Genomic DNA, 27,483 nt, shown 5'->3' on the forward strand with positions numbered 1-27,483 from the left:
AGCAAGCAAAATCGATGTTTTTTTCTGATGTGACTAGATCACGTGAACAAGTTAATGAGCAAAGTTTACGGTTATTCGCGAACACGGCACCCTCACCCACCGATGCCTGCAGATTTCAACAGAAGTTTATTTTATCTTTGTAAGCCTGGTAGTACCACCTTTTCCACACTCTCCCCATGCACAACACAAGGCAAGTGCCAATAAATTCTCCAACCGAAGAGGAAAGATTATCACGCATTCACTACAGGGAAAGTTCACTGTTCCAACCTGTAAACCATTAAGTAGGCAAAATAGATGTGCGCGTACTTTCCAGAGGTGCATGCGCATGATGGCACCTGGCAATCACTGCACCGAACGTGGACACGCGAAATCACCGGGTCGTATAGACTTCACAAGTTATCGGGTACTAGTCTCGCTATAGAACACAATAACGGTATAACGTTCACGGAATATGCCCACCTAATTCAGCCATTAGATAGTTTCATGTGTGAGTGACCCTTTCAGATACCAACGCAAAAGGACTTGAGTTCTAGGGACATATGAGTCAGTTTCTTTAGATCGACCTATAGAAATAAGCCTAGAAGGGGTCGTCCGTTTGTATAAAATTTCATAAGACTCTCACGAAAGTCAACGTTAGCTTGAGCTATTTGGCGATACTGAAATGCATTTGGAACTTCGTTGCCGCCCATCCATCACGGTCAAAAGCTGGAGTTCCGGGCTAGCATCACGAAAGCGATTTGTCAAATTTCACGCAGTGATTGGAACGGTGAAGTCTCCAGTGCCAAAAATAGAGGATGAGGGGAATAGTGGGAGTTTCCGCAACCGAAACACGTATGAAATGCAAAGAAACAACTGAAGTTTTGGTAGGGTTTTAGGGCCTTAATATTGGACACAGATAATTCCGTTTGTAGTACAAAGGGCAAACAAACAATTAGTGAGTATTAAAACGACGAGCAGTTTGTATTCACATGACTGTCAGTCGAACGGTTCTCCTTGTGTCCAGTGTGCGGTGGTGAAGTAATAGTGGTATGCTCACCTACCATTTTATATGTCTGGGATTCAGTACCTGGGACGGCCAGGAATATGCACCGCTGATGAGGTCTGATAAGAGTGAAGCACGAATCCAGTGCTTCTCATCTCTTTTATAGCCATCACAAAAATTAGACCACATAAAAATTGGGACTGACCGAAGGATGTTCATTTGAATGCAGAATCTAAAAGTCCAGCAACCAACTACAAATAATTACCCTGTCAAGCTGTCTGCTTTTTTTTCTGTGGGAAAAGTTGATTAAACGGTTGAGTAATTACTATACCAGTATCCTCAGCCACTAGAGATTTTAAACTAACATGGACTGTGTGGCTACCCAGATTTTGTGCGCGTCTACCTTTTGTGATATCTTCCGGTCATCATCAGCCGTTAGCGTACTACGTTGTCCGATATGCACTACAGCTTGCGTGACATGTGCTGAGTCACGCTTTCCAACCTGTTCGTTCGCGCTGTTGCCATCCGGTTCAGCCTTGATATTTCTATCAGGCAGTCCGTGAGTTGTGCATATATCGTATTGCCGGCATATGCAACAAGTTCGGTATTACGCTCCAACGGCCAAATATTATTATTTCTCTCACTGGATCAGGAAACTTCTCTTACAATAGACTAAGTTATCGTCTAGGAAGAGAAACATTAAAGTATCTGGTAATTTCTTCATGGAATCGCAGGAGACTGATAACCATTGGTTAATCACTGAATAAGATAAATATCTAAGGGAAGGGAGCATTTCAAATTGCTGTGCAAATAGTAAATCAACTTCAAGTTCAGCTGTTCCGAGTGGGCCCCTATATACACCAGAAATTTTAGTTGAGCAAGACCTAAGGGACCTATAAAAAACTGGCACCGGTTTGCCTTGTTGCTTGATAATTATAATAACTTCATAACCGAGTTTGAAAAATCGTATATTCAGACAACCTATTCTACTGCTTTTTTCATAGAATTGTTCTCAGTATTCACGTCTCTTTAAAATCGATCGTTTTATTCGACAAACCCCATTTTTCGCGGAACAGCGGACGAAATCAGTAATAAGTGAGTGAAGTTCAGATAACAAGCGGTGCAGGACCAGCTTTGCAGGCGAAGCTAGTCAAACACTTTCGCGGCATTTGCCACAAAAGAGATGCCTAACTGAGAAAGCACACGGAAGCCTGCGCCCGAGTGATTAAGTTGAACCACGCTTTTGGGTATCAACTGCTAATAGCAGTTGTTAGAACCCTTCCAATAGCCCGAAATCCATTCAAAACTACATAAAACCTGCATATCAGCATCTTTGGCCTGAGTAGATGTACTTTCCTAATTCGAAAAGTAAGATAGCCTCAGCGTCACGTGTTACTCAGTCTGCCGATTTGTGGCACTATTCACACCAAATGTACTGCTTCAGCTTGGTCGGAATTTAAAATATCGAGGTTGTTTCTAAGATTCCATTCGCAAGTTTGATGGACACTTCTCGGCTGTTCACCATTAGTGTGGCTCTTTTGTGAACTTATCGGGTTAGCATGGTCCTAGTGAATCTCATTTCGTACCTGAACATCAGGTTGGACATATGCGAATCCGAATAATCATTTGTCAACTAACGTTACTATGGCATTCGAACGGGATCCCCGCTTGCGCTATTCTTCGTCCGAGAACGTTGCACAAAGTCCACCTTATGTTTCGGTTGTGTTGCTACTAATGAACACGGAAGGATTGTTACTTCCTGCAGAAAGTGGATACCTATATGGTGCATGCAGTGTGAATCTGCAAGTTGCCAACCACATCACGAAATTTCTTACAGGAATGGATGGGACAAATTCTATGTGTGTGCCTCAGTTAATATGAGCTTTTGTAACAATAGACACCTCGAAGTTGCGGTTCTCGTCACATAGTTTGAGCGAAACCAGGAAACATGTCTTGTAATTTTTGTGAGCGGGTGAAAGAAACGTTTTTTTCTAAAGATGCATCATCCAGATACCAATATTCCTTCTGGTGGTGGGTGGATGAATGACCGCTTACTTAGAAGACAAGTATGGGAACACTGTTTGCATTTTGAAGCAACCAACAACTCTGGGAACTCGCACAAACAATTTCAGACTAATTAGTGAAGAAACTGAGATTGCCCAGGGAACTGATACATATTTCGGTTGTTACCCAACTGATCCAATGTCTGGATGTTTTTATGACATTTTCACAGCTTTCGCTCCGAAGGCAGAGGGGGATGCGGTTTGACGAAATGAGAGAGGAGATGAAATAAGTCAATGCCTGCAATCCAGACAGTGACAAATTGAACCAGGCTAGTTTCTAGAATCTACCAATTCTGTTTATGCATTCGTTTTATCTTTTCCGTCGCTACTATGAACCTGCATCGACCGGTTTAGTGACATTTTCCTCCGTGTGTTGTGCTATTATTTTGTGATGTACGTCCTTAATGTCACTCGCCTAAATCAGACGGATCGTTGTATAGCGTATATAGTGGATTGATGTAAAAATACTACGTACTTCTCTCCTGTAAGAAACATACCAAACGAACGAATACTCAACAACATCCGGCACTGTTTGCAAACGGCTCAAAAACACGGTTTTTCTTATCTGTTCAACCCAGTCCGTTGATGTGATGTGATCAATCTTCTCTGATCCCCCCAAGGAATTATGCGACATTTAAGGCTCGGCATGTGAAACGACCGCGTTAAAGACCGATTACTGGACAGGCTGTTGACACCGCATGCCACACACACTCGTGGAATTCAGCAAGTAATTCCTCTTATTCACTCAAAAGATGCATATATTCAGCGTTGCTAGTGAATTCACGAGAGATTAGACTGAGAGCCAGTGAACGTGTTGCTCCTCAATGGCATCGACCCCTCGATGCAACCATTCATGGGAAGCGGACAAATTCAGATGGTTATTTGGACCTTGAGGCAGCACAGCTTCCATGCCTCACATGCGATGCGGTGGCGTTCTGAGTCACACACACACACACACACACGCACACACACACTGCATGCATCAATTCAGGTGCCAGAGCTAGCCCGATTAGTAAAATAGGCCTGCAATACAACAACATTTTGAAAAAGGTTGCCTCAAGTTTGTCACTATCACATCCAAGATCCACATTAGCCTATGCAAACCTTAGGTGAAGCTGTTCACTAGCCGTACAGCAAGGTGATTGCGCTACTTTTTGAATGCTGTTTTACAAATATAACATTCGCACGGTCAGTCATTAGGATAACATCTTAGGAAGACGAAAACCAGGTCAGTTTTCCAATGACTGCGATCATAAGCCTAGTTCTTAGGCACAATAATTGGGATAAACATCAAGGTTATCCCATTTACAACCAGGACACCTGCCTCTAGCAGGGAGCTGCAACAAATCCCATGCTCTGGCTGGAATGCGGCATTTTAGTGCCACACAAGCAGGTGTACGGGTTTCGATTTCACAAACAAGCCATGTACACCAAGGCTCATAAAATCATCGTGTGACCTACTTCAACGATTTGGATAAGCATATCGGCCACATTCGCTAATAAGTTGGTTTACGCCTAGTACGTTCCGACAACAGGTAAACAGTGTGGGCGGCAGCAACTTCTTACACCGAACCGAAAACACTTATTTAGTAACCCACTGCTATCTGGTTTCTTTGCTCCTATAATAAGTCTTCTGTTGACCACACATGTGCAAACTTAGGTGGTGTTAACGCATGTCTCAAAGGCACTGCTCAAAGGCCGTTTCGGTTCACATTGATGGACGTTCGAAATATCAAAGTATTTTCCTTGATGTGGTCCTACTCACAGGGTTTGTGGGAACTTCTGGACAGTCCATCATCGGTTTATTATTTTTTTGGCCCAAATGTTACCGAGTTTTCACCAGCTTCACTTCGTACCCGAGCACCAAGTTCGACCGACATGTGCACGGCCAAACAAATTACCTGCCAAGTTGTGGTGTTGACGTGAGATTTATGCTCAGATGAATTCCTAATTCACGGTATTATTCGGCCGAGTAAAATATGCAAATTTCGTCACTGGTTTCAGTTGGACCGAGAGTCAGAATCTCATCGTGTTTCTCCCTGATAGAGTGTACAGTACATGCAGACTCAAGACGAGAGCAACATCAGTCCAATCCTTTTGGATCACATTCGGTCGAAGTATCCGACGAAGGACAGAGTCGCATTTGAGTTTCCCGCTGACACCACCACGGACTTTCAACTAAGTGCTTAACTCCGAATACATCATCCGCTGTTGTGTTGAAGCAGGGGTAGGATTAACAGAAACTGGAAGGCTAGATCACCATGATGTGTCCCAAAAAGACAAAACTGATAGTCTGTCAAAGACTTTTCATTAGCCTGATAAGCAAAGTCATATGATGTAATTGGTTACTTATCGCCAATAGCGGGGATTATCGGGAATAAAACCACTGCACTACATGAGACATTCAATATGAATCGCTGTGTTTTGCTTAAAGCTGCTCTCCATACCATGGATCATCCACTGATGGTGGCAACTCTTCGATAGCATCTGCAGCTTTCAAAAGGGTATCTGATTTCAGTTTGTGAAAACGCAAACTATGAATCTGTAATGGGAAACTCGGTCAAACATGATGCAAACAAAAAGATAGTGCCAGACGAGCGAATCGAAATCGTGACTGAGGTAAAATTTAAAAGCGCTTCAGCTGGCGGCGCTCATGATGCATCAAATATTTCTCGATCTACACTAGAAATCTGACTCTTACGTGTGGTATGTATGCAAATAGGGTTTTCCTTGAGGGATGTTTGTTTTCGATTCCGTTACATGCTAATTTCGTTTATGGGTCAATCACCTCGTCCGCCTACTCGTTTCGCTTTTAGCCCACCAACAAACAACAATAAGAACAGCCAAAGCCGCGCTAAACATAATCGATTACAGATTATCGGGGCTGTTCTGTAACAGACGAACAAGGAAAAAAGGAACCAAACTGGCCTAATCATGAGCCAGATGAATAAAACATTAGAAGCGTAAGCCCGAGAAGAAGTGTGTATTAAGGTGATAACCACCGGGGTTTCTATGAATTATAGGAAAATCCTTGCAGGCATAAACAACTTTGTTATCAGTTCTGCACCCATTGGTAATCAATAGGAAATAAGTGATTATAGCTGACTGCGCACGAAAAGCGATGCGTAGTCCTGACACTGAACTCCCTTCTACTTAAACTTCATTGGGTGGGAGGGTTGTATGTTTGATTAAAACCTTCATAAATGCTTGCACCGTGACCTTGATTCTCCTAATTACCCAATGATCATTCGCAGTAAACTCAAGACAAGCGCTCTCCTGTTGAGTTCGATCGAGGGAATGCTGTAGAGTGCGCTGCAACCCGGAGGTTGTCTGTGAATTGACATTTATTTTGGTACAATGCAAACTTTGTTTGTAGTTATACAGAAGGCGGAACTATGTTTTCCTGCTTTACCACCAGGTGGTTGGAACTGTATACTCCTCGTCACCTGGCTCAAACCCTACCCTACCTCCTTTACTTCGAAACTGTCCGCGCCAAGAATTTGTTTCTGACGTGGCATTTCTTCTAAGTAAATTCATTCTTGGGGACAATTCTTATCAAATGGCCTCTGTATGATCTTTGAAGAAACACTTTTTGAGCAACCATCAGTGGTCAGTAAGATTCTACATACATCCTAATATCCCGTGATGAAATTTAACCAGTCTAAATGAACTTCTAGATTGTGTTGGCATCACTAATCCTCCACCACACTAGCTGTTGAACACCTGGATTGGAAATTTCATTAGGTACTGATTTCTGCAGGATTGACTTGAGTGTACTCACTCAACGCTGACGTTCCGATGGGTCATGTTCTATCTGCTACCCTTTTTCTCCTGCTTACAGATGACTTGTTCCTGGCCGCACTCATGAAGTAGGAAACGATGTCAGCAAGTAGTAAGTTGTCTCATTTCAGGTAAGCTACGATCATATGCGTATAACTTGCATATTAACAGTGACTTTGTGAACATCATCGTCTGGTGTTCATCAAGTGTAATCATCTCCAACTTTTTAACTCCATACATATGTCCCCATCCTTTCAGCGTTCGACTCATAATTGCGGTCTCTCCGTTCTTCAGCCCACAACCTCCAACCTGCTATCTTCTTGTGTTAGCATATTCATGATCTATCCAGGTCATCTTTTATCAAGCTAGATGCCACTCTGATCTCCAGAACACCTGAACTTCCGCTCCACTCCGGCAGATTAATCAGTTCGTCTGAGTAGCCCATATTATTCAAACTTATCTCAAGATACCATTTTTGCATGTGAAATGAGACCTCTCCGACTTGTCTCTTACTCCCTGCCTATCCTATTCTGACGGATGGCCTCACCCCTTTCCCCACCGTCAGAAAGCAGTTTTCCTTTCCATGTTCTGTCACAACTACACAGGAGAAGTTTCTCCCAAAACCACTTATTTTGTCCCACTTTCTAATTTACCTGCGCAACTCGCCCCTTCAGTTACAGTCAGACATAGCAATCCAAAACGCCTCCCACCGAACATAACACCCCCCCCTACTTCTTATTTTTCCTCGGATTCGCACGACTCTGTGTCGTGTCTCTTATTTCTTGTTCCCCCAATTTCGGCCTCAAGTGTAGTTAGTTGTCTTCGATGTATTTCAGATGCATCGGCGTAGGTCGGTGTCCTTTGTTTTATGTTTTGTCATGTTTAGGCTTTTTTCACCCGTGATCTAAACCTCCCCCTGCTATGCACTACGTGAGTATTGAAAAAACAAGGGCCAAAATATAGTTCCGTCAGCAATGAGCTGGAGATATTGCTTGTAAACGACTAACACAAAGATTTTGAGATTTGTTAAAACCTGAGAAATTTAAGGCCAGTTTTTCAAACTTACTGATAAAATTATCAATGTTTGGAAAGTACTAAATCCCATCAAAAAGATCCGTAGGAAGTATGTTACCTAACTGTAGAGCACTCTTTTGTAATGTTTCAACATTTTCATGAGTTCAGCTTTCATGGATAAGATACAAGGCACCAAAAATGCAAAACCCAAAAAAAATCCTGAAAGCATCTTTTTACCCGCACTGATCAAAAGGCGTCACACCAGTGGTCCTAGTCATGCTAAATTGGTTGATCTTGGAGGAAAAACTGGCTTTATTGGCTTTTGTATTTTAGCGCTCATTTGTGTGGAGCTCAGACTGTTATCGTGAGCCATATTTATATAGGATATATTTTCCAGACGTAGAAATGGAAGAGGTTCTCTTTTTCTGCCAATCACCGTGAAATGCTGACTCATTGTTTGGGGGATTTTCATGCTTATTATCGTGTGTGCCATCTTTCCATTACAATAACGTTTGTCTCACGGCAAAGCAGACCCTTTTTCGCCTCGATTGTACAGCTGAGAGGTTTCAGACGAACAAGTACTGTTTCTCTCCTTCTTCTTTAGACCACATTTGTGTTTCCGTTTAGAATTATGATATCCACACACAATTCACAAGCAAAGATTATTAGCGCACAATTGGTTATTTGCAGAAACGCAAATCTGGCTAAAAAGTGCACGTGTGGCGCCATCCTAACCGAGGCAATGACGGTACGGGGAAAGATCGCATCACGTGACTAAAAACAACTACGCAATGTTTGTTCCTAATTTATAGCAAAAAGAGCAATAAATGAATGAAAGAGCAACAGAAGAAACGATGTGAAAAGGGCGCTGGTTTTCAGTTATTTTAAACACAGGTGTTGGAATTGGAAGTAGAACGACGCTATATGCAAAAAATCTGGGCAACCAGGGGTCATTCACTCGAAGAGAAAGATCCAACAGCAGTGTTCGCCACTGTTCAACTGAACTGAGATGACACATCAAAAGCCAACTTTCCGTATTCTCCACGCTTGGTCCTTTTTTTAAAGGGTCTTTTTGTGTTTTTTCTACAAGCTTCATGCGCAGTTTTCTAATTTGACATTGATGCTAAACCACTGAGTCAAGCTCTAATATCAAGCCTGATTCGTGCTACGAAGAAGGCTTATCGACAATAACCCTAAGGATGAAAGTCTGAAGTAATGATGGGACCAAAGGTAATTTTAAGGAAGGTGGAAGTGCGAAGTTTTCAAGTTGAGGCACGAGGACAGTGTTAGCTGTGCCTTTGATAAAAACAGTTTGCTGATAGACTATCTCAAGACACTAGCGGTGCTCTCTGGACTTGATGTGCACTTGTCATATCCCAGAAACTCACGAGTGTCTTTTGTTGTCAGATTCGGATATGGCACATGACGCTCTCAGACGACAAGAACGATAGTACCGCTCTGGCGTAAGTTTGAAGTACAACAAGCGAATACCTTGACCATAAAGCATTACACAATGTTCAACTACACAATTTCACCAAAAAGAAGCATGCCATCCACAAAATCCTCTGATATCAGTCCCTATGGGTGAGTACTGTAGTCAGACAAAAATTGTATGAATATCGTATGAGATACTACTTCAGCAAAACAATGCGAGTGCATAAACGGTTGCGTTACTATTGAAGCAGAGCATTCACCATCAAATAAGTCTTGCGCGAATTTGCCAGCTATAGTTTATTCGCCCCCACCCCCCATTCGTTCATGTGAAATCAAAAGTGCATTAAGTATACTCAGCGCTTATCTGAGCTTAGAAGCACATCATAAACATATTAGGCCCAAAGATGTTAAACTAAAGGATTCTTAGTAGTTTAGCATGCGTCGAGATTCCATAGAGTTTATTATATATTATATTATGAACGTTAGGTAGAACAAAACAGTAATTTTCATGTACCTGATTTCGTCCGTTCTAGTCAGGCACCAAGCTATAACCGTGCCATGACAGTTTCGTTCGTGCACGTATAGCTATACTTATGAGTCATCATGCGTGCAAAAAATGACTCATCCAGTTGGGCGGACAACACTGAAATCCACGATCTACTCAAGGTTTGCGGTCATAAGCAGACCGGCATCAGGAAAAAACTTCAAGTGGCAATAAAAATCAAAATAACTGAGGACTGCTCAGTAGATGTGAATCATCTAACCTGTCAACGAGATCTCGTAGCTTTGAGCATTCACTTTCTTATCCCACTTGGCTTTGACCAAACCTAAATTCCACTCGTGTGCATAAGCGCCTTGCCAACTAAGGCTTACCACGGTGACTCAGTCCTTCCAGTCCATTCATTCATTCGGACAGTAGATTTCCATACCGCTTCCTCTTGACCTCAGAGGTTTCTCTAAGTTGTCCGTCCACATTCGCTTGAAAAAAACGCTCCACAGGTGTTATCTACATTATGAGTGGGACGATAGTAATGTAACAGATTTCTTTGCTGAATCAGTTTTCTTCCAAGTTGGAGGCTGGACTAGTAACTCATCTGACTGTGAATAAAAAAGTTCCCTTGTTTTCTGTCGTTATGTGCAGAATTTTAGGTCCCATTTCCGAGTGACTAGACACGTTGCACATTCTGGTGAATATCCATTTTTGGATGATAATCATTTACAAACGAAAACGTCGATGACATGGGTCGCTCAAGCAACACGAAACCCGCAGTGCTCTGTTTGCCGACTACGGACAATTTGCCCAAACTAAGTGCACCTATTTTCGTCCATAGGAGCGGTCGTATAAAGCAATGAGAGCACACAAGCACCAGGTTCAGATACTAGAGGGAGGTGGATTGTTGAATTGTTGCCCCCCCCCAACAATGCTTAGCACTGAACCATGGTTTGCCTGAATCTGTATTAGGCATTCACCCTTTCATATCAACATGGCTACTCGGACTAACAAGGTCATAAGCATAGAGTCAGGAGTCGACTATAAAGACAACTAGTGAGAAACATGAAACAATCCCCAAATGGGAATAGGATAGCTAACTGGTCGTTAACTCTGAACAAACAGGGTTTTACTGCTAGCTAACTTGGCGCATTCATGAAACATTAGTGTACGAATAAACAAGATCGGTTCAGGAAAAAAATTGCACAAGCGCGGGTAGTTGTACGAGCTACAGTTCTAGTAGGAATCAGGTGCCAACACCGGTGCCCACTGTGTACCGTTCAAAAGAGGGCCTACGAAGGTGCGCATGCAACCCACCCGACAGACTGGTGAAAGTGCAAAGTCCTTGTAGTGTTTTTTTCAGTGTGTGTACGAGAAACGGAGCTTTTACATTTATACACTTGACAGACCAAAAAAATAACCCTGACCACGTTCCTAATTTTAGCTCATCAGGTGACAGACAGAAAGATGTCGGTCAACTTATCAACAGATTGGGATGGATTTCCATTCAGTGCACACCTGAGCGTCAGCTAATCCTAGGGTGAACATGTTTCGAGAGAGCGAGCAATTTCATCTCACAAGGGGATAGACTTAAAAGCCATCTGGAGCCAAAAAGTGGTTTTGTGTACGTATCGAAAATTGATGCGTCATCCAAACCACAAAGAATCTTCTGAAAAGTGGCTAATTGAGGTAGCCACGATAACACTTGTATATCAGGTGTTCGGGTTTCAAATCCCGCTAAGACCAAGTGCTGATGAGGTCGGATAAGAACGAAGCTGGAGCCCTTCCTCCCTTGCTCTTATGTGGCCAAGTCAAAATAAGTGCCTCAGGACAGAAGGAAGACTGTTCAAAAGATGACTCTATGACTTTCACAACTAACTGGCGTCAAAAGAAATAACCGGACAAAATATAAGAACAACACGTGGCCTGTGTGGTCCTGGTTGTAGCTCATCGAATGTGTAGTCGGTGTAGTTATTTTAGGCCAGATATCCATATGAACCTGCAGGGGTACTTGCCAAAACGTATTGATTCAACCATTAGAAGTTCTCCCTCGCAGAGTACATTGCTTACTGATTTCTGTAATTGGACTAGAAATTTGTAAGCTGTGGTAAATTATACGGTTAATTACTTGCGACCGGGCAAAGTCCCTGCTCTCTTATATCAAAATTACCTCCGAACGGAAACGAGAGTGCATCTGAACGTCAATGGGCATTCACACGGTTACATCTAGTAACCGCCAGATCAATAAAACATTCGCGGACATAGCGTAGAAGGGTGATGCGTTGCGCTTCAATAGCGTTTGAAATGCACGCCTCGTGAGGACGTCATGGCTCGTCCACGTCTGTCTTTGGATGTTGATGCGTTAGCTGGAATACAATCACGAACTGCACATCTTGGTGTTTCCGTGCTGACACAGAAATGAGCACATCCGCCCAGCAGCTGCTGTGACGATATGCGGGTGCTGATCGAGCTTATAATCCTAGGCAAGCTTTTCACTGAAGAAACCACCGGATAGTATGCGTGTACCCTATGGACTGGTACTACATACAGTCTGTAACAAAAAACGTATGGACAGAGTACCTGAACTGTGACCAGGCTAAATACACGGGGAATTAAACAGGACTCACGTACATTCTATGTTAAGTACAAAGGTTCACAAGTAGTTAGGATTAAGGCGTTGGTGAAATCAGGAGAGCACTCAGTAAAACGGACTTGTCGCACAGCCTGAGTGGAGGGATATTATTTTGGCAACGCAGTGGGATGCACAATTTGTAGAGTTGCCCTTCCAGAATCACTATTTGGTGGTACTCAGACATTTATATCGCATATGAGAACAGTTCCTATCTTTCATCATTTGCGATAATCAAGCTCCCAAATTCTTAAGTTTTTTGCCTAACACGTACATTCCAAATAGGGTGAACTCACCTAGTAGCAGGATACGACAATTTGCAGAATAGGGGGATGTTAGGTACATTCAGTGACCACATATGGTAAAATAATATTATTGTATTAGTTCACAAAAGCTAACTGCAAATGACCTAGTACGACATTTTATTGGGTGCAACGTGTTCAAGCATTTCACATTCTGTATCACACCAAACTAACTATCCAGCATATAGTATAGATATAAGTAAAAGATGTAAAAGTACCAGACTTCCCAACACCGTTGGACAAGAAGGGATTAGTTACTCAACGTAGCGACTGAGTACTTCAGGTCACTAACCTCACGAACACGCTTTTTCCGATCAGTCAATGGCGCCCAATGAGTTAAGTTAGTACGAGCGGCGGAAATGTGATTTTGAGGCCAGCAACCTATTATTGCTAAAAAGTGTGATCGGTCCCCCACACAGCCCCTGAATAAACCTCAACAACGGAAGAAGGTTCAACGGGAGTTGGCCCCTCGAGAAATAGTCACATCCTCACCCTAAATATTAGGTCGAAATTCCGAGCCAATTTTTGAACATTAACCAGCTTTCCATGAACATACCTACTCACAAGTAGTCCCTTTTCGATTGAATCAGTAGATAACGGATGCGATATCTAGGCTTTCATAATATTTTATTATTTTGCCGAACGGTTGAGTAAGCATCATCCGCCTGGTCGGCGAGCTGAACCACCTCCTCATAGTACCGACTGGGTAGTCTGGACGTCAGTCTGGGTGAGCTAAGAGTTCAGGAACTCCAGACAGGGCTAACCATCCTATTTGTTTTCAATGTGGCAAGTGCTGCAAATCGAAAGCTGGTTTGGTAGCCCACCCTCAAGTTCACGACAATAAAAGTGTCGGTAAGAACATGGTCACCCAATTGGCCTGCGCTGATTGTTCCCGCCTTTTTCCGACGAAGATTGGCCTAATTCAACATCGCCGGCATGCACACCCCACCCAGCATAATGCCGATAAGCTAGGCCGAGTGAAGTATTCCGGTACCTTCTGGTCCCAACAAGAGTCACAATCGCTGTTGCACCTGGCTTATAATTTACATCGGTCTTGTGGCACGCAAACTGCACCGTTCGCGAGATCGGACCAGTATTTCCCTGGTCGACTGGTTATGAGCATCAAAACCAGGTTACGGGTGCTTAACTGACAAGCACAACAGGAGGAATCACTATCTAGTGACCCTAACCAAACTATCGGCCTACTCATCAGAAGCCGATGACTATAGTGTCTGGTTTAAATGAACCGTGGATTACGCCGTGTCACTCTTGGAATCCTATGCTGACAGTTCATTTGCTAGTGTTGATCTTCCGGCGTTTGCCCGAGAGTTGCAGTCTGGCATCATGACACCGGAGCAATTCCTGTCGCTTCTGGACTTCCACACCTCCAGGACATTTCCACGCACCTGGAAAACTGTATCCCGACGCCGTCGTCAACTAGCCCATCAGATGCCGGTCAACCGAAAGCAGATCCGCCGAGCTAACTACTCCGCCATCCAGACCCTACACCAACAAAGACAGAAAGATTCAGCGTCTGCTGCGCTCGATGGGTCATGGAAGGGTTTATACGATGGTAAGTGCGGCCTAACTCTGGACTCTGAGTAGTGTTGGAAGCAGGTGCTCTCAGCTCCAAAATATGTGGATAGCCGGTCAAGTCGCGTAGTAGTACCTGAAGCTAGCTACAGCCAAGTACAGAATAAGTCGGCCGTACCATCCGTTTAATGGGCAGTTCATTCCAAGGCGTGGACAAGGTCACGCCCAGGATGCTCCGTTGGTTCAATGCAAACGCGCCCCCCGGGTATTTCAACTTAATCTCATTACCTGGAGGTTGATTCCCATGTTTGTGTAGTGCCCGTATTACCCTAGTCACGAAGTTTTCAAATCCGACTACACCGGATCAACTAAGATCGATCTCCGTGTCATCCATTCTTGTCCGATGCTGTCATAATATGCTTGTTAAGCACTGCAGTCGTTTGGAGCACTTTCGCCCCTAGTTCGATAAACCGCACAGTCATATGAGAGTGCTGTAGCAGTTTCCTCCAACTTCGAGGTTAACTGCTACAGAGATGTGAGGCAAGGAGGCATTAGTACAGTACAGTTCATGGATTGTCGATGCCGCAACTAGGATACCAGTTCCTTGACACTCTAGTTGATGTTTTTGCTTTTGCTGACGACTGGGTCGTGTGTGCAAAAAGTCAGGCACGCCCCAAAGAGAAGCTTGAAGCTGCTGCGGTCTAGTTGGGAAGAGGTGGTATAAAGACAAACGTTCGAAAGACAAAAGCGATGGTGATTTGAGGGGACAGGAAACATCGGGCGACAGCAGTCTCAGTCGAACCATTTTGCTTCACCGAGAAACTCATTACTCTTCTGGGTACGACAGACACCGTAACATACTAAGCATCCCCGTTAATTTCAAGGAAGAAAAAGTCTGCCGTCACCGACAGCAGCTGCTCAAACTGCTTGATGAGGTGACGCGTGCCCCGTTTAAACCGCACCAAAGAATAGAGATCACGAGGAGCTATCTGATACCGAGGCTGACATATTCGCTCGTGCTCCGCTAAGTTCACCGAAACACGCTCAAAACATTGGGCAACTACATCAGGCAATATATTCGTGACTGGCTACGTCTACCGAAGGACACCTCGATCAACTACATCCACGCCGGTAAACAACACGGGGGATTTGGCATCCCAAGTCTGAGTCCAACAATCCGGATACCGAGTACTACGCAGTGTAAGCAATGATTCCGCATTTGTCAAGATTGTTCTGGATTTCAGCCTTTCGATCCGAGCCCAAGGTGCACGCGTAAACACCAAGGAAGTGCTGGTGGTTGTCTGGAGTGATAGCCTGCATAACAGCGCTGAAGATCGCCATTTACGGGAGTTGGTCGCTTCGCCTCTTTCTAATCGATGATCTGTTTCCAAAACAAGGGTTTACTCGGATATTCATCCGCAGTATCCAGCCTCGATCTAGCCCGCTTAGGATGAGAGTTAGAAGCACCCGGCATGGTCATGGTGGTCAGATCTACCGTGGAAACTCTGGCATCCGGGAAGTTTGGCTGCAGCATGATGCGATACGCGCTCGTCATAATCAGGCTGCAAGGGAACTCGTGAGACGTCTCCGCTGCCTGGGATACACAGTCTTCGAGGAGTTGAGAGCACCCACGTCGAAGTCGTTCATCACGCCTGACCTAACTGCTGTTCGGGAGCGCCGAGCAACTGTAATAGACGTCATTATAGTCTCGGATGGGTGCGGAGTTGCTGCATTGGGCGAGAAGCAGAAGTATGGTAGTGATCATTGTTCCCTTGCCATCATCTTAGCCCTACGTGCAATCGATCATGGTGTCGAATTTTTAGTCAACCGGCTGATGATCATCTCTTATCGAGGGATCTGCTTTCCTGAATCCACCAAGGATTTTATGGGACTGGGACTTCCTAGAGTCACAGTTGGTGACTTGTGTTTGCTTGCCATTGTGGGCTCTCTGCGTATTTACTTACACTTTAATGCGTGGTACAGGCTTTGAGTGTTCACCCTTGCCACTGACTTTCACACCTGACCCAGGATGCCGGGCACTTTGTGCCTGAAGTGCGAGTCTTGACTGAGCTAGCGCTTATCGCGTCTTAAAGAGCATTTAGCGCTCTTTGTCCTTGCTTCGGTTGCTGGCGTTTTCAGGTATGTTACATACGTTGGGATTCATTCTGTTTGCCTGGGACTGTTGTTGGCACTTCGATTTAGCTCATATTCTTCTGCAACCCTTCCATTTCTATCGCTTGCTTTTAGTTTTCGTGTTTATGAACATGCTCTTCAAAATAAAACGATAATGGACTACGAAGACAAACGTTTCATTTGTCGACCCCGCACAGTTACCACGTCCAAACGTGGTCAAACAAATGTGTTGTGAGACGAAGGTAGAGTCACGTACGGTCGAAGGTGGACGTTGTGTTACGCGCACCTGTCCTGGTCTTTACTGTCGGGGCGTGGATGCCTGTTTGAAGTTCGGTGCACAAGCTATGGTGCGTGCGTGATTTGGTCGCGGAGAGTACTGCACACAGAGGAAGCCGCTAGCTTTGTGACCGAACTCGTTAACTCAGGCCGGTCGCGGTAAGCCTCCTAAGCGATGACTAACTGATGATATATTGCCAGTGAATTCCAATTGCAGTGAGTCATTTGAGCATCAAACTCTTTGTAAAGGAGGAAAGAGAAACCAGTGACCAATCCCATTTAGCGGTTTGCATGATGGTGAGCGACTGCAAACAGAGGTGGACAAATACACATTCCCCAGACCGCAATCTAAAGGAAAACCTGTAGTGAAAAGTTTCTACTGACTCAGGGTCAGGTTCCTATAGTTGGAAGTGGGTGCGAGATAAGATGAGGGTAGAGGCGAATCCAAACTTCACTTTCTAGGTGCGTAACACAAGGTCGCATGTACAATTCGTATGGCTTATCTGCTGGAAACTAGAAACGGAGATACTCCAGATAGATTGATTGCTATTCACATTCAGTCACGTGAACTGTATCGATGGAAAAGTAGGAGAATACTGAACCCATAGAAATGGGGCTTTGTTTGTGCCGCCACCTTTGTGGGGATACTTTTGTAGCGTTTATTTAGATGGGAGCAGTAGTATCCAAACCCTATAGCTGAGAGGTGCTCACCTCAGTACTTGTGCTGATTTTACCATAAATTTTTCTTACACTTGATTATTCTTAGTTGGCGGCGATATAGACAGACGAAAATATGTGAGCATCCTTCTCAGGAAGGAAGTCCAGAAGAGAACCACAATCGATATGACCATCTGTGTTTATTCAACCATGAGAGCGGTAAGTGTAATTTCCTACACATTTGAAGCGTGTGACTGAGGTTTTCGGCTCCTTCCCAAGCTAGCCCCTTTGTATTTATGTGTTTGAGCTACCGTTCATATTATGGTTGCCAGCTTCACTCACTGTATTTCCACATGCTAAAATATGGCTTCTGAACACAAAGAATTCATTGTCTTCATGTGTTCTGAACGGAATTGCAGCAGCAACGGTAAGAAGTGTTGTGATCAACAGTAATTGTGTGAATAAGTTAAGTGAAATGCGGTTGTTTGGTCAACCACATATCATGAGACAGTCTATTTCAAATCAGATTCGGATCTCAATCCTTGTTCTGGCAGGGTTCATTCAAATGATTGCTTAGTGGCAAACGTGATTTGCCTTCACTGATAGAGCACTCCTCGTTGTGTATGAATATCAAAAGAATTCAAGAGATTTCTGACTTGTGAGTTTAGGTTTACCGCAAGTCTAGCCGATGGAGAAGTATTGCTTCCTCCCGCTTATGGTGCCCAAGTCCCCTTGAAGAACCACTGTTTTCATTGGAATATGATTGATGGAGGCCATATTTCGCTTTCAGAGTTGGAGCTATCACTTAAGCCATTTCGTGGACATTCTTTAAGATGATTTAAGACCCGCAATCTAGCAATATATGTTGTCTTGCGCAGCAAGGCCACAGAAGACCGTTAGTAAAGTAGTCAAGGGAAGTGAAGGGAAAAACTGCATCTGTTTAAAAGCTCTTGATAACTTGCAGCCCATTTCTGTGTGCATACCTACACTGAACATTCTCGGTGAATTTCTGGCCAGTAGCGTACGGACTGCACATCGAGAATTTATTTCTTGCTAGGAGCTCTTACATGGGTGTAGAGGAAACAGGTCACGTGATGTTACTAGGTTATACTAGGAGGGTCACTGACTGACTGTCTGGAAAGTCCTACCATTCACCAATAGTCAGTACGATTCAGTCGTCAACTAAAAACTATTTCGTAGATTTGCTAGGTGCAAACTGATGACGATTTCCAATAAGGACGGGGAAGCTGTACAATGCTTCTGGCTTTCCGGTATAGGTTGACTCCTCTGACAGGATGAAACCTCAGTCGAACTCCCCAGACCCCTGCACGTTATCAGCAAGTCAGATTACCCGACTTAATCAAATCCCGTTGAACCAGGTTTGGTTTATCAGATGACGTCCAATTAACTTCGCGTAGGCGAAGCAGCTGTACACCCAGGCCAATTCCAACTTCTGAAAAATCCGTGCATTGTCATATGCGAGCGTTAAAAAGTAACACGCACGAAGGTGATGAAAGAGCCGAGTATGTCAAAATTTCTTAACACAAGATAGATGGATGCTGACAATGGATTGCACCGGATAGGACCAGCGAAGCGGAAGTTATTTTGTTTCGGTTGATGGTTATATCATCATGAAAGGAAAGGTATTCAAGTAGCGAAACACATTCATTCGCAAGTTAAGCTGGTGTTTAACAGGTTACTCAATGGAAATCAGCCAAAAATGCTTCATAAAGACCACCTCATGTTTAGGCTGGCACGATATTCGGGATGTCGCAAATACAATATACCACTGGTAAGGATTCGGAAAACTCTTCGACAACCGACTGTCCGTTCATTTTTAAGGCGCACTTCCCGATTTCCTATCAGCCTTATGTTTTACCTGAACAGAAAACTGCACACAAGTGGCGAAATACAGCCCGTTGCGGTTTAAGTTGATGTTGGTGGGAGAGAAAACTCAACCTCTTGTTTATGATGTTCATTCAGCCACAAGCCGATCGAGTTCATTGTAGTGTTCCTATTTTGATTCGAAGAGCCTTCGCACAAAGATCCTATACACGATCCTACATACGAATTTGTGATTTCATCACGTTCCTTTTGAACAGCCCTTCCCCCGTGGACGAGGTGACTTCCGGCTGACAGCCGACAATTGGACTAATTTGCACAACGGCAACAGAGCCGAAAATTCAATAGAACGATCGGACTGTTTCCACATGCAGCTCTTAAACCCCAACAGTCTCAAACGGCAAAGTAGATATGCTTCTGGGACCGGTGATTGCAGGTTTAGGTGGTTGATTAACCAACTTACACCATGCAGCGCAGCTGCTTCTTTCCTGGGTCGCATTTTACCACCACTTATACCCCACGTAGCATCCTCAAACATGATAACCATGAGTCAACAAAATGTAGTGGAGGTTCCCAGCCTTCGTGGTCACCCGGGCGTTGGTGACCCCCAAGCCTGCCGTTAGATCATTACCCTGTCATTTCAGTACCCCATTACTACACCGTTTGGCGAAAGTTCCCGCCGTTTTGAAATCTGATCAGGTAGATGAGCTTTGTTGGTTTCCTATTTCGCCAACTTGTGGGTCTAAAGTATACGTGGCACCCATCATAGTTGTATTATTTACGACATACAGGTCACCTTATCGCATTCACGTATGTCCCGATTACAGATGATTCATACGATGCCGCTGTGTATCTGGCTCTAGTTACAGGCGGAGGTTTAATGAATCGGTGCTCGTCTTCAGATGACTCAACCACCATGAATACTTTTATGGTTGAACACAGCTGCTCTGAGCCGCTATGGACAAGAGTTAACACCAATGTTTTTCACGATTTTCAATGTGGTGCCCAGCTCATTCTGGTTTAAACACACAAACCCTGAAACTCTGTCGTTAATGGAGCCTTGCCAGGTTTTCGCTTGAATCTTTACCAAAAAGTGTAACAATTCTACCTGAAATTCCGTTCAAATAAAACTCCCACCACATCCAACTGGAATTTATTTCTTTTTCGGGCAACTTCGAATTATGAGATAGACAAAAATGATAGCCTCTTTCTAGTTTACAAACTGCAATGTTTACGAGGCGCGAAACATGGATGTAAAAAATTATTTATGTGAAACTGGATGGTTTTCTTGAGAAACTATTCACTAAAAACCACTATTCTAGAAGACTGACAAAAGACCGCATATTTCGGCAATAGAAATTAGGATTCTGATGTAATTTAACGTTTTGATAAAGTGAGGATGGCACCAGTGACTTCTCTTCAGATTCGAAAAATCAACTTTCAGTTCCAATGCTATTCATATTTTGTTGCGCTCACCTTATCGGGGATATTTCACGTTAGTTTGAACTTCAGTTAACACGGTCTCCCTAATCCATTGGGTGAACATCTTTAGCAAGATTCAAAAAATGTTTTAACAGGGGGCACCTAACCCTACTACACGAATTTTACACACGGAAGCCTATTTCAGTTTGGTGTACCAGATGGTATATCTGTACAAACTAGCTTTGCAGTATGCTGGTCATTAGCTGTAAAAGTAATTCTGAACAAAAGCAATCACGGTGACCTAATGAAACGTCCTCCGACCTCAGAACTCTCATCGAAAAAGGCTCTTCAATCGCCAGGCTTGGAACCAATAAAATCGTAAAACCATATAAGTAAAAATAGTTACAGACAGAGGAGTGATGACAAAGATTCTGATCCACCCTTTTCGGTATGACATTTCACCCGGGGAAAATTACTTGCTGTTCCCTGGATAAAAACGTTGTAGAAAAATTCTCCACCTTCAATAAGGCTATAAATGAGGTTAAGAATATGAATCTTCTGGAGTAGATGTCTGCCGATGGAAAACTAAGAAAAATGAGAAGGCGCGTTGGACTAACAAGGATATGAACCTTCAGATAAGAATCTCCATCTCGTTAGACGTGAAGTGTCAAATTATTGCACAAGACATTCAAACGGGAATACACAGGTTGTACGGAGCCAAGCCTATATAAGCTGTTACATCATAGGTGGCATGGGTTCTATCCACCACTTTTCAAACCATCCTTTTCGAGCTTAATCACAATTGCAAAACAGTATTTACCAAACAGTCCAAGTTGGGGGGAATACATGAACCTTGTGAATAACTGAGAGTTGCCTAGAATCGTGAACTGAAGACAACATACCTACGAGGACAGCTTTCATCCATCGTTTTGCTAATATGAGGAAATATGACTCAACCAGTTCTGTTCCATACATTATGCACAGATGTCCGAACCCGGCCAAACGGACAACAAGAGCTGGTGCACTCCCACCTTCCCAAGTCTCCCATTCGTCTTCATGGTTAGAATCCTCACCATCCGCAGTGTCCATTCTTTCTCCATCTTCCGAGTTCCTTGGATGAAGACGGCTGTAGCGTTCCAGTTGCCATTCCCGTGTTACATACAACTGGGCATCTTCATCCCGCAAAGGCTGCGTAAAACTTTGGCCTTCGACGAAGCCTAATTGTGTGGATGTAGCCAATGGCTGTGTTTCCTTGGTGGTATCCAACCAAGGGAAGCGATTGCGAGCCTGGAAAAGAAAAATTTAGTCTGAACGACGGTCACATAGAGAAACAATGGAGCTTTCTGCGCAGACGAGATCCTCTAAATTCAAGCCGAGTTTTCCAAACGGAAACAAGAGGGTCATTCGCCTTGGAGCACTGGCTTTTCCTTTGAGAACTCGTCCATTTCCCATACGTACCTGCGGTAGTATTTCAGGGAATTGGATTCATCTTCATCTATCTACATGCTCGTACTCACATCTATGTGTGGTTTCTTTTTTGTTGTTGATGTCAAGTTGCACGTATAGGAGTTTACAACGTCCCTTGCTCTTCGAGTCCCAACTAACACACTGTGTCCCTATTATCTGCGAAATGCAATTCTCCAGCTCGAATGTTGGAAACACCAGCTCGTGAATAAGAAAACCAACTGCCAGAGAGGAGTGGTCTTTAAATGTTGTGCACGATATCCGGTGTTTCGTGTTCACACTGTGTTGTAAAGCACTTCTCAGTCCTGTCCGAAGAGGTAGCGTCACATGACCTGCCGTGACCACCTTCATTCAATACTAAGCATTTGGGTTGGACTGTTGGTATTTATTCAGAGCAATCGACAGCGCGTTCTTCTAACTGTTTTCAATACTTTTATGTCTAAGAAAGCATAAGCGTGACTGACGGATTGTGCAATACCACGTTTGACGCAAAATACTGTCGGCGGCAGAGCTTGCGCCAAAAATAACTAGTTACGTCATCGGTTAATTCTAGGGCTCACCTTTGTGTTCTGCAGATTCCATTTATTAGGAATGTGTTCAGTATCAACAAGAATACACAAAACTTGGGATTACTGCAATCAGAAGGTGAGGTTGAACTGGCAAGCCATGCCAAGTCTCATCCCATTTTCGGGGTACGAGGTTGCGTGGTGCTAAGTTCAAGCACAATCGATAATTTCGCCATTCTCGATCCCAGAAAGGAGCAAGAGATAAAGCAAATCGACAGTATACTTGTTCACCAGGAACCATTATTTTTCTAAAGAGAAGCCGCAGACAATGGGGTCACCACCTGAATTTTACTCCGGCATTTGAATACGGCAACTGTGCATACTTCAAATGCAAATCAGTTTGATACGACTTGGTTTTGGTGGATAATAATGGCTGTAATCGAGTCATGAGATTATTTCAATCAGTCGCCCTGTATTCAGTGGTGTCCACGTAAGTTTTTGGATCCATGGCAGTTATATTCATGCTCAGACGGTTGAGAAAAAATGAGGCCAATTTTTTTCTGTTTACGAACTGTACAGTGCAACAGTCCCTCTACGGAAGAGAAAACCCAACACCGAATTTTGGCAACTGAGTTTCCTTGAGATTCTGGGCGGACCAATCAAACATATCATGTCTAACAGTCTAAAGTAGATGAAATACATTCCTGTTTCCACCGAGTAACTCAGCGGCACCGTCGAAATGTCAACCAGTGGACTTAGCGTTCCCATTGTGCACTTTACTTTACCACCTTGATTCGAATGTATTAAGGTATGCACCGGCTACGACCAATGAATACATAAATTAAAACTTGTCAAGCGTTCAGAAACAATACTTTCCATCCCTTGGATTATCTTGGACGCAGTGACTTCTGTGCATGAAATCTAATGCTTTGCGTATCTCCACAGAAGTGGTTGCTATTGGTTATTTAGTGACGATCCAAAAATTATCGTATCTCTCGGAGGGAACTTAAACTGCCAAAATGACGCACCACAGTTGCATTTGGCTCATCTTGACTGAATCCTTCATAGTGGGTCTTGAATTAACGTGTTGGTAACAACAGTATGGTTTTGATAGCAGGTGCAATCGAGGTTTGTGGCTACACGCGTGGGTTGGTGAAAGCTTTTGGTGATTTCGAACTACTGACAAATACCGAGTAATGTAAATGAACGTCGCGCTGCCTCTGCCAAATGCCACAGCAATCATCGCGACTCACCAGAACTCGGGATCCTGTTGGGTAGTAGGAAGACCGGATCGCTTGAGCAGCCCCCAATCGAACAGCAAGAGTTTTCGTAATGCACTGCAGTCAGTTGTGTCACAAAAGGTCCGGAAGTTGATGAAGTGAGTTTCGAACTTATTCCAGTCTATGACGGAGAGTGACAGTTTGCTCTGCACGTCCCCTACTACAGCAGAAGCCTCCTTGTTCGATTGTATACGAGTCCTTCCTCCACAAAGCGATTGAATATTTACAACAAATACGATGGATGTGGGGAAGTATGACTGAAATGCTCCAGTGAGATAATACTTCAGCTTCCCAACTGGAGCAAGGTAGTTCGTAGTGTCAATGCACGTGTTTTTTGGCTAGTGACCAGAACTCAAGGTTGGCTCTTCAACACAGAAGGTTTTTACAAGCTCATGGTGCTCTCAAATTCTTTGGCCAAACCATCATCGTGTGAAGTCTGTAGTACTGCTAGTCGGGCTCTTAGGAAACTGGATTGCATAATTCCAGCGCCAGAGGTACCCAGGCGAACATCTCTTACTGGTTGTGGCACCGTGATTCAAGTCTCCATCATGTTACCTTTACCGTGACAAAGACATGCTTACCTCTTGGATACCAGTATTTTCAAGAATCACAATTACTCCCTTTAGGATCGCTTCAGTGAGCCTGACAATCATGCCCCAAAATCTGCATCAGTTCTACAAATGTTTATCATTGGAAGATCTCTAGGTAATAGTGCTTGACCCACAGCACCCGAGTGTGCAGACGACAGGACAGTAATTGTCATGTACTGTGTAAGTCTGGTTTAAGCTAACGCTTCGAGAATGGCGACAGCCTCACTAACTTCGCGACCATCAACCGACAAGCTGTCAGCAATTCACACTTCCAGAATTCAAAGGAGTATTTACTGGTGTGAATCTCAAATGAAGGTCACACAGATAAATGTTTTGATGCGTACACAGGTGGTTCATTAATTGAACGTCGGAAGTTTCATACAGGTACTGACAGTGGAGACTTATGAGGTGCTTGTTCGTGTCTAGCTCAAACTTTTCCCCAATGTCAGACAAAGTGAACGCGTAAACACCCAGTTGCCGTGAAAACAGAAGAACCATATCAACAGTTGGTTTCGGTGTGCAATCGATTGATGTTTTTGGCGAAACCAATACGGCAAGCGACAGCAGACGCTAATGATCAGGTTGATCATACTGACCAGGCTGATCGGACACGGTATCAAGTGTAGATTTCTAGCCCGATATCACAGATCTCGATCATCTTTTTCGGCCCACATGAACAGCTTCAGAAAATTCACTTTCATCTTCGTTTAGTACGTCACGCAAATAGAGACTTCATCAGTGGTTATGACAAGATTACGCAACGTTGAGTGGAAAATTCACAATCACCCATGAAGGATGACCCAAAAACTCCAGACAAGCTCAGCGCCAAAGGTTCACGATAGGAACTACGAGAAGTCAAGCGAACGGGAGAATGCCACGATTGCGAAACAGCTGAAGGACGGAAAACCAATCGGACAAGACGGGGGCTAGGCTATAGTCTACATATGCTAACTATCCTCGATTCTCGGGCGTTCCCACAAATCATTTCGTTCAGTATGGAGGACGGGATCTGGTCCTCCTGACTGGAGCATTTCAGTGTCCAAAATGATATCTGTGAGGTCAACTATGGCAAGCTAAGGTACTTCAACAGCAACATTCACAATGGTTGGGATATCCGGTATACAAGAACAATGACGAAGTTCCAAAACCAACCTTGGAATTGCATTCCAAGAAGACAAATAAAGATACCGCTCAAATCGCCCAAAGACGATATGGAGATCTGCCACTGGGACCATAGCTGGGCCGCAGTGGATCTGACAGCCACACGCCCCTCGTGGACAGCTGCTGTCCCAGTAGCTTCCACAGTTTGAAACACACCCAAGATACTTGGGTCGGGCAAGAATTACTTACTTTCCTGCGGTACAGTGGGCGAACTCCGGTGGTAGAAATCGTTAATAATCATGTTTCAAAAAAGTGCCGTAACGGATCTTAACCTACCTGTAATTCCTATCGTGGCTCAAATTAACCGTATTTTGCAGGTAAGAACATCGAATCCTCCCTCTAAGTTACACAAAACTCACTAAAAAATGAGACATACACCTGCGGTGCAGCGAAACAATGGTTTAGGGCTAAAAACTGGAATCAGGTACTTTGAAAACTTTGAATTTGAATCTTACCATACTACTAACATACTACTAATACTTAAAAACAGACGAATCGAGTGGATAGTAAAGGAGCACCATCAGTGCGAACCAACCACTGATTTATGGACGTCTCGGACAGCAGTGATCTAGGAGACGGCTGAGGAACAAGTATATTCCGCTGAAGAAGTTTACCCATACACCAGCTGACCAGTATAATAATTGATACAAACAAACTAATTCGTGAATCAATGGGATAGACAGGTGTTCTTAATCGGCAACTCCCAAACCAGTGGTATCGGTCTGAAACGAGTTGTGTCAAGCTTCCCAGACCCGGGAAGAGCTCCGATCGTCAACTGAACCCAAAACTGTTCTCGGGGGATGGTGCTGCGGGTAAACTTCTGCAAATCTCTCCTAACTCAAGTTGGGTACTCGTACTTTCAGTAAAAGTCTATTTTTACCTCTCCCGAAAGATAGCCTAGCCAGTGTGGAATCCCGCCTACGGGCCGTCATAAGGCGAGACAATCAATTTCAGCTCCAAAGTACATCCGCGAATGCTTGAGATATCGGGACCTTCAGATATGCAGTCGGTCACTATCAAATCAGAAAACAAAAAGACCGTACCAACCGCAGGAAGCTGAGTTGGAGAGATAACTACCGTCACCGGCCTGGTGAGCTAATCGCATGACAGTGCACGTTCCTGACTGACTGGTGGCTACGCTGGGCCAATTTGGCGGTGTCTCTACTCTAACGTTCTCCCTGTACCGATTTGACACAATGCAGTATTCCTTTGATTCGTCATTTTTAAAGATTGTTTGGAATCATAGGCGAACTCAACAGGTCATCTAGCAATATATCCGCAGAGATAGCTACGCAAGATAGACGGAATTTCCACGAGGTCGGTGCATGCGAAGGCTACTTCGAATAACCTATTCTGGTGAGTAGTTCCCATGAGAAGTACAGTACCTGGTGAATTAAGGTCCAGTGATATTTCACTTCATAACGGCTAGGTTCAGTTCGGGAGGACTGAAGATTTACAGCCTTTGACTATCTGAGGAGATTTACTAAGAAGTATCAGATTGGAGCCAAATCTCACGAGGTCGTACCAGAGTGGTTTTGTATCGGCTACCCTTTGCTTATTTGACTTTTCGACCACTTTGCTTAGTTGAATCCACACAAATGCATTTGCAGTTATCTCTCAATTTTGTTTACGCTGCTACCACCTGCATCACCTGCCATGTTCACAGTCTTGAACCACATCAGGTCAGTTTGTTTTTGTTTACACAACTGATATTGTACACAATAAATACCGCTTTAACTCGACGCAGAACAACCATAGGACAGGAAATAACTGAGCTCCACAGGTTCACGGAACACGTATAGTAGTTATACTAGATAGAAAACAAACCGCGCGTCCGGACCATCATTCGGGAACTCTTACTAGATATTCTCAAACGGTAGATCATTTGACTTATTCCACTTTTGCACTGCATATATATATATATA

At 43.9% G+C, this 27,483-nt stretch overlaps 2 protein-coding genes across 2 annotated transcripts in view; one reads left to right on the top strand and one right to left on the bottom strand.

The window, feature by feature from the left end:
* Window positions 1-21,844, bottom strand: part of T265_15130 (hypothetical protein) — a gene marked incomplete at both ends in the record, with an annotated part of 22,913 nt that extends 1,069 nt beyond the window's left edge. Inside the window, one exon of the mRNA XM_009176710.1 lies at window positions 21,460-21,844. Coding sequence (XP_009174974.1) covers window positions 21,460-21,844 — 385 coding nt within the window. The remainder of the gene's footprint in view (window positions 1-21,459) is intronic.
* On the top strand, window positions 16,585-17,512 carry T265_15129 (hypothetical protein; the record flags this gene model as incomplete). Its single annotated transcript, XM_009176711.1, has 2 exons — window positions 16,585-16,711; window positions 17,403-17,512. Coding segments are annotated over 2 exons (237 nt in total), but the record flags the coding sequence as incomplete, so codon positions are not given.
* Window positions 21,845-27,483: the final 5,639 nt, after the last annotated feature.

This window comes from Opisthorchis viverrini (genome assembly GCF_000715545.1).
Source record: "Opisthorchis viverrini unplaced genomic scaffold opera_v5_355, whole genome shotgun sequence".
NCBI classification, from domain to species: Eukaryota; Metazoa; Platyhelminthes; class Trematoda; order Opisthorchiida; family Opisthorchiidae; genus Opisthorchis; species Opisthorchis viverrini.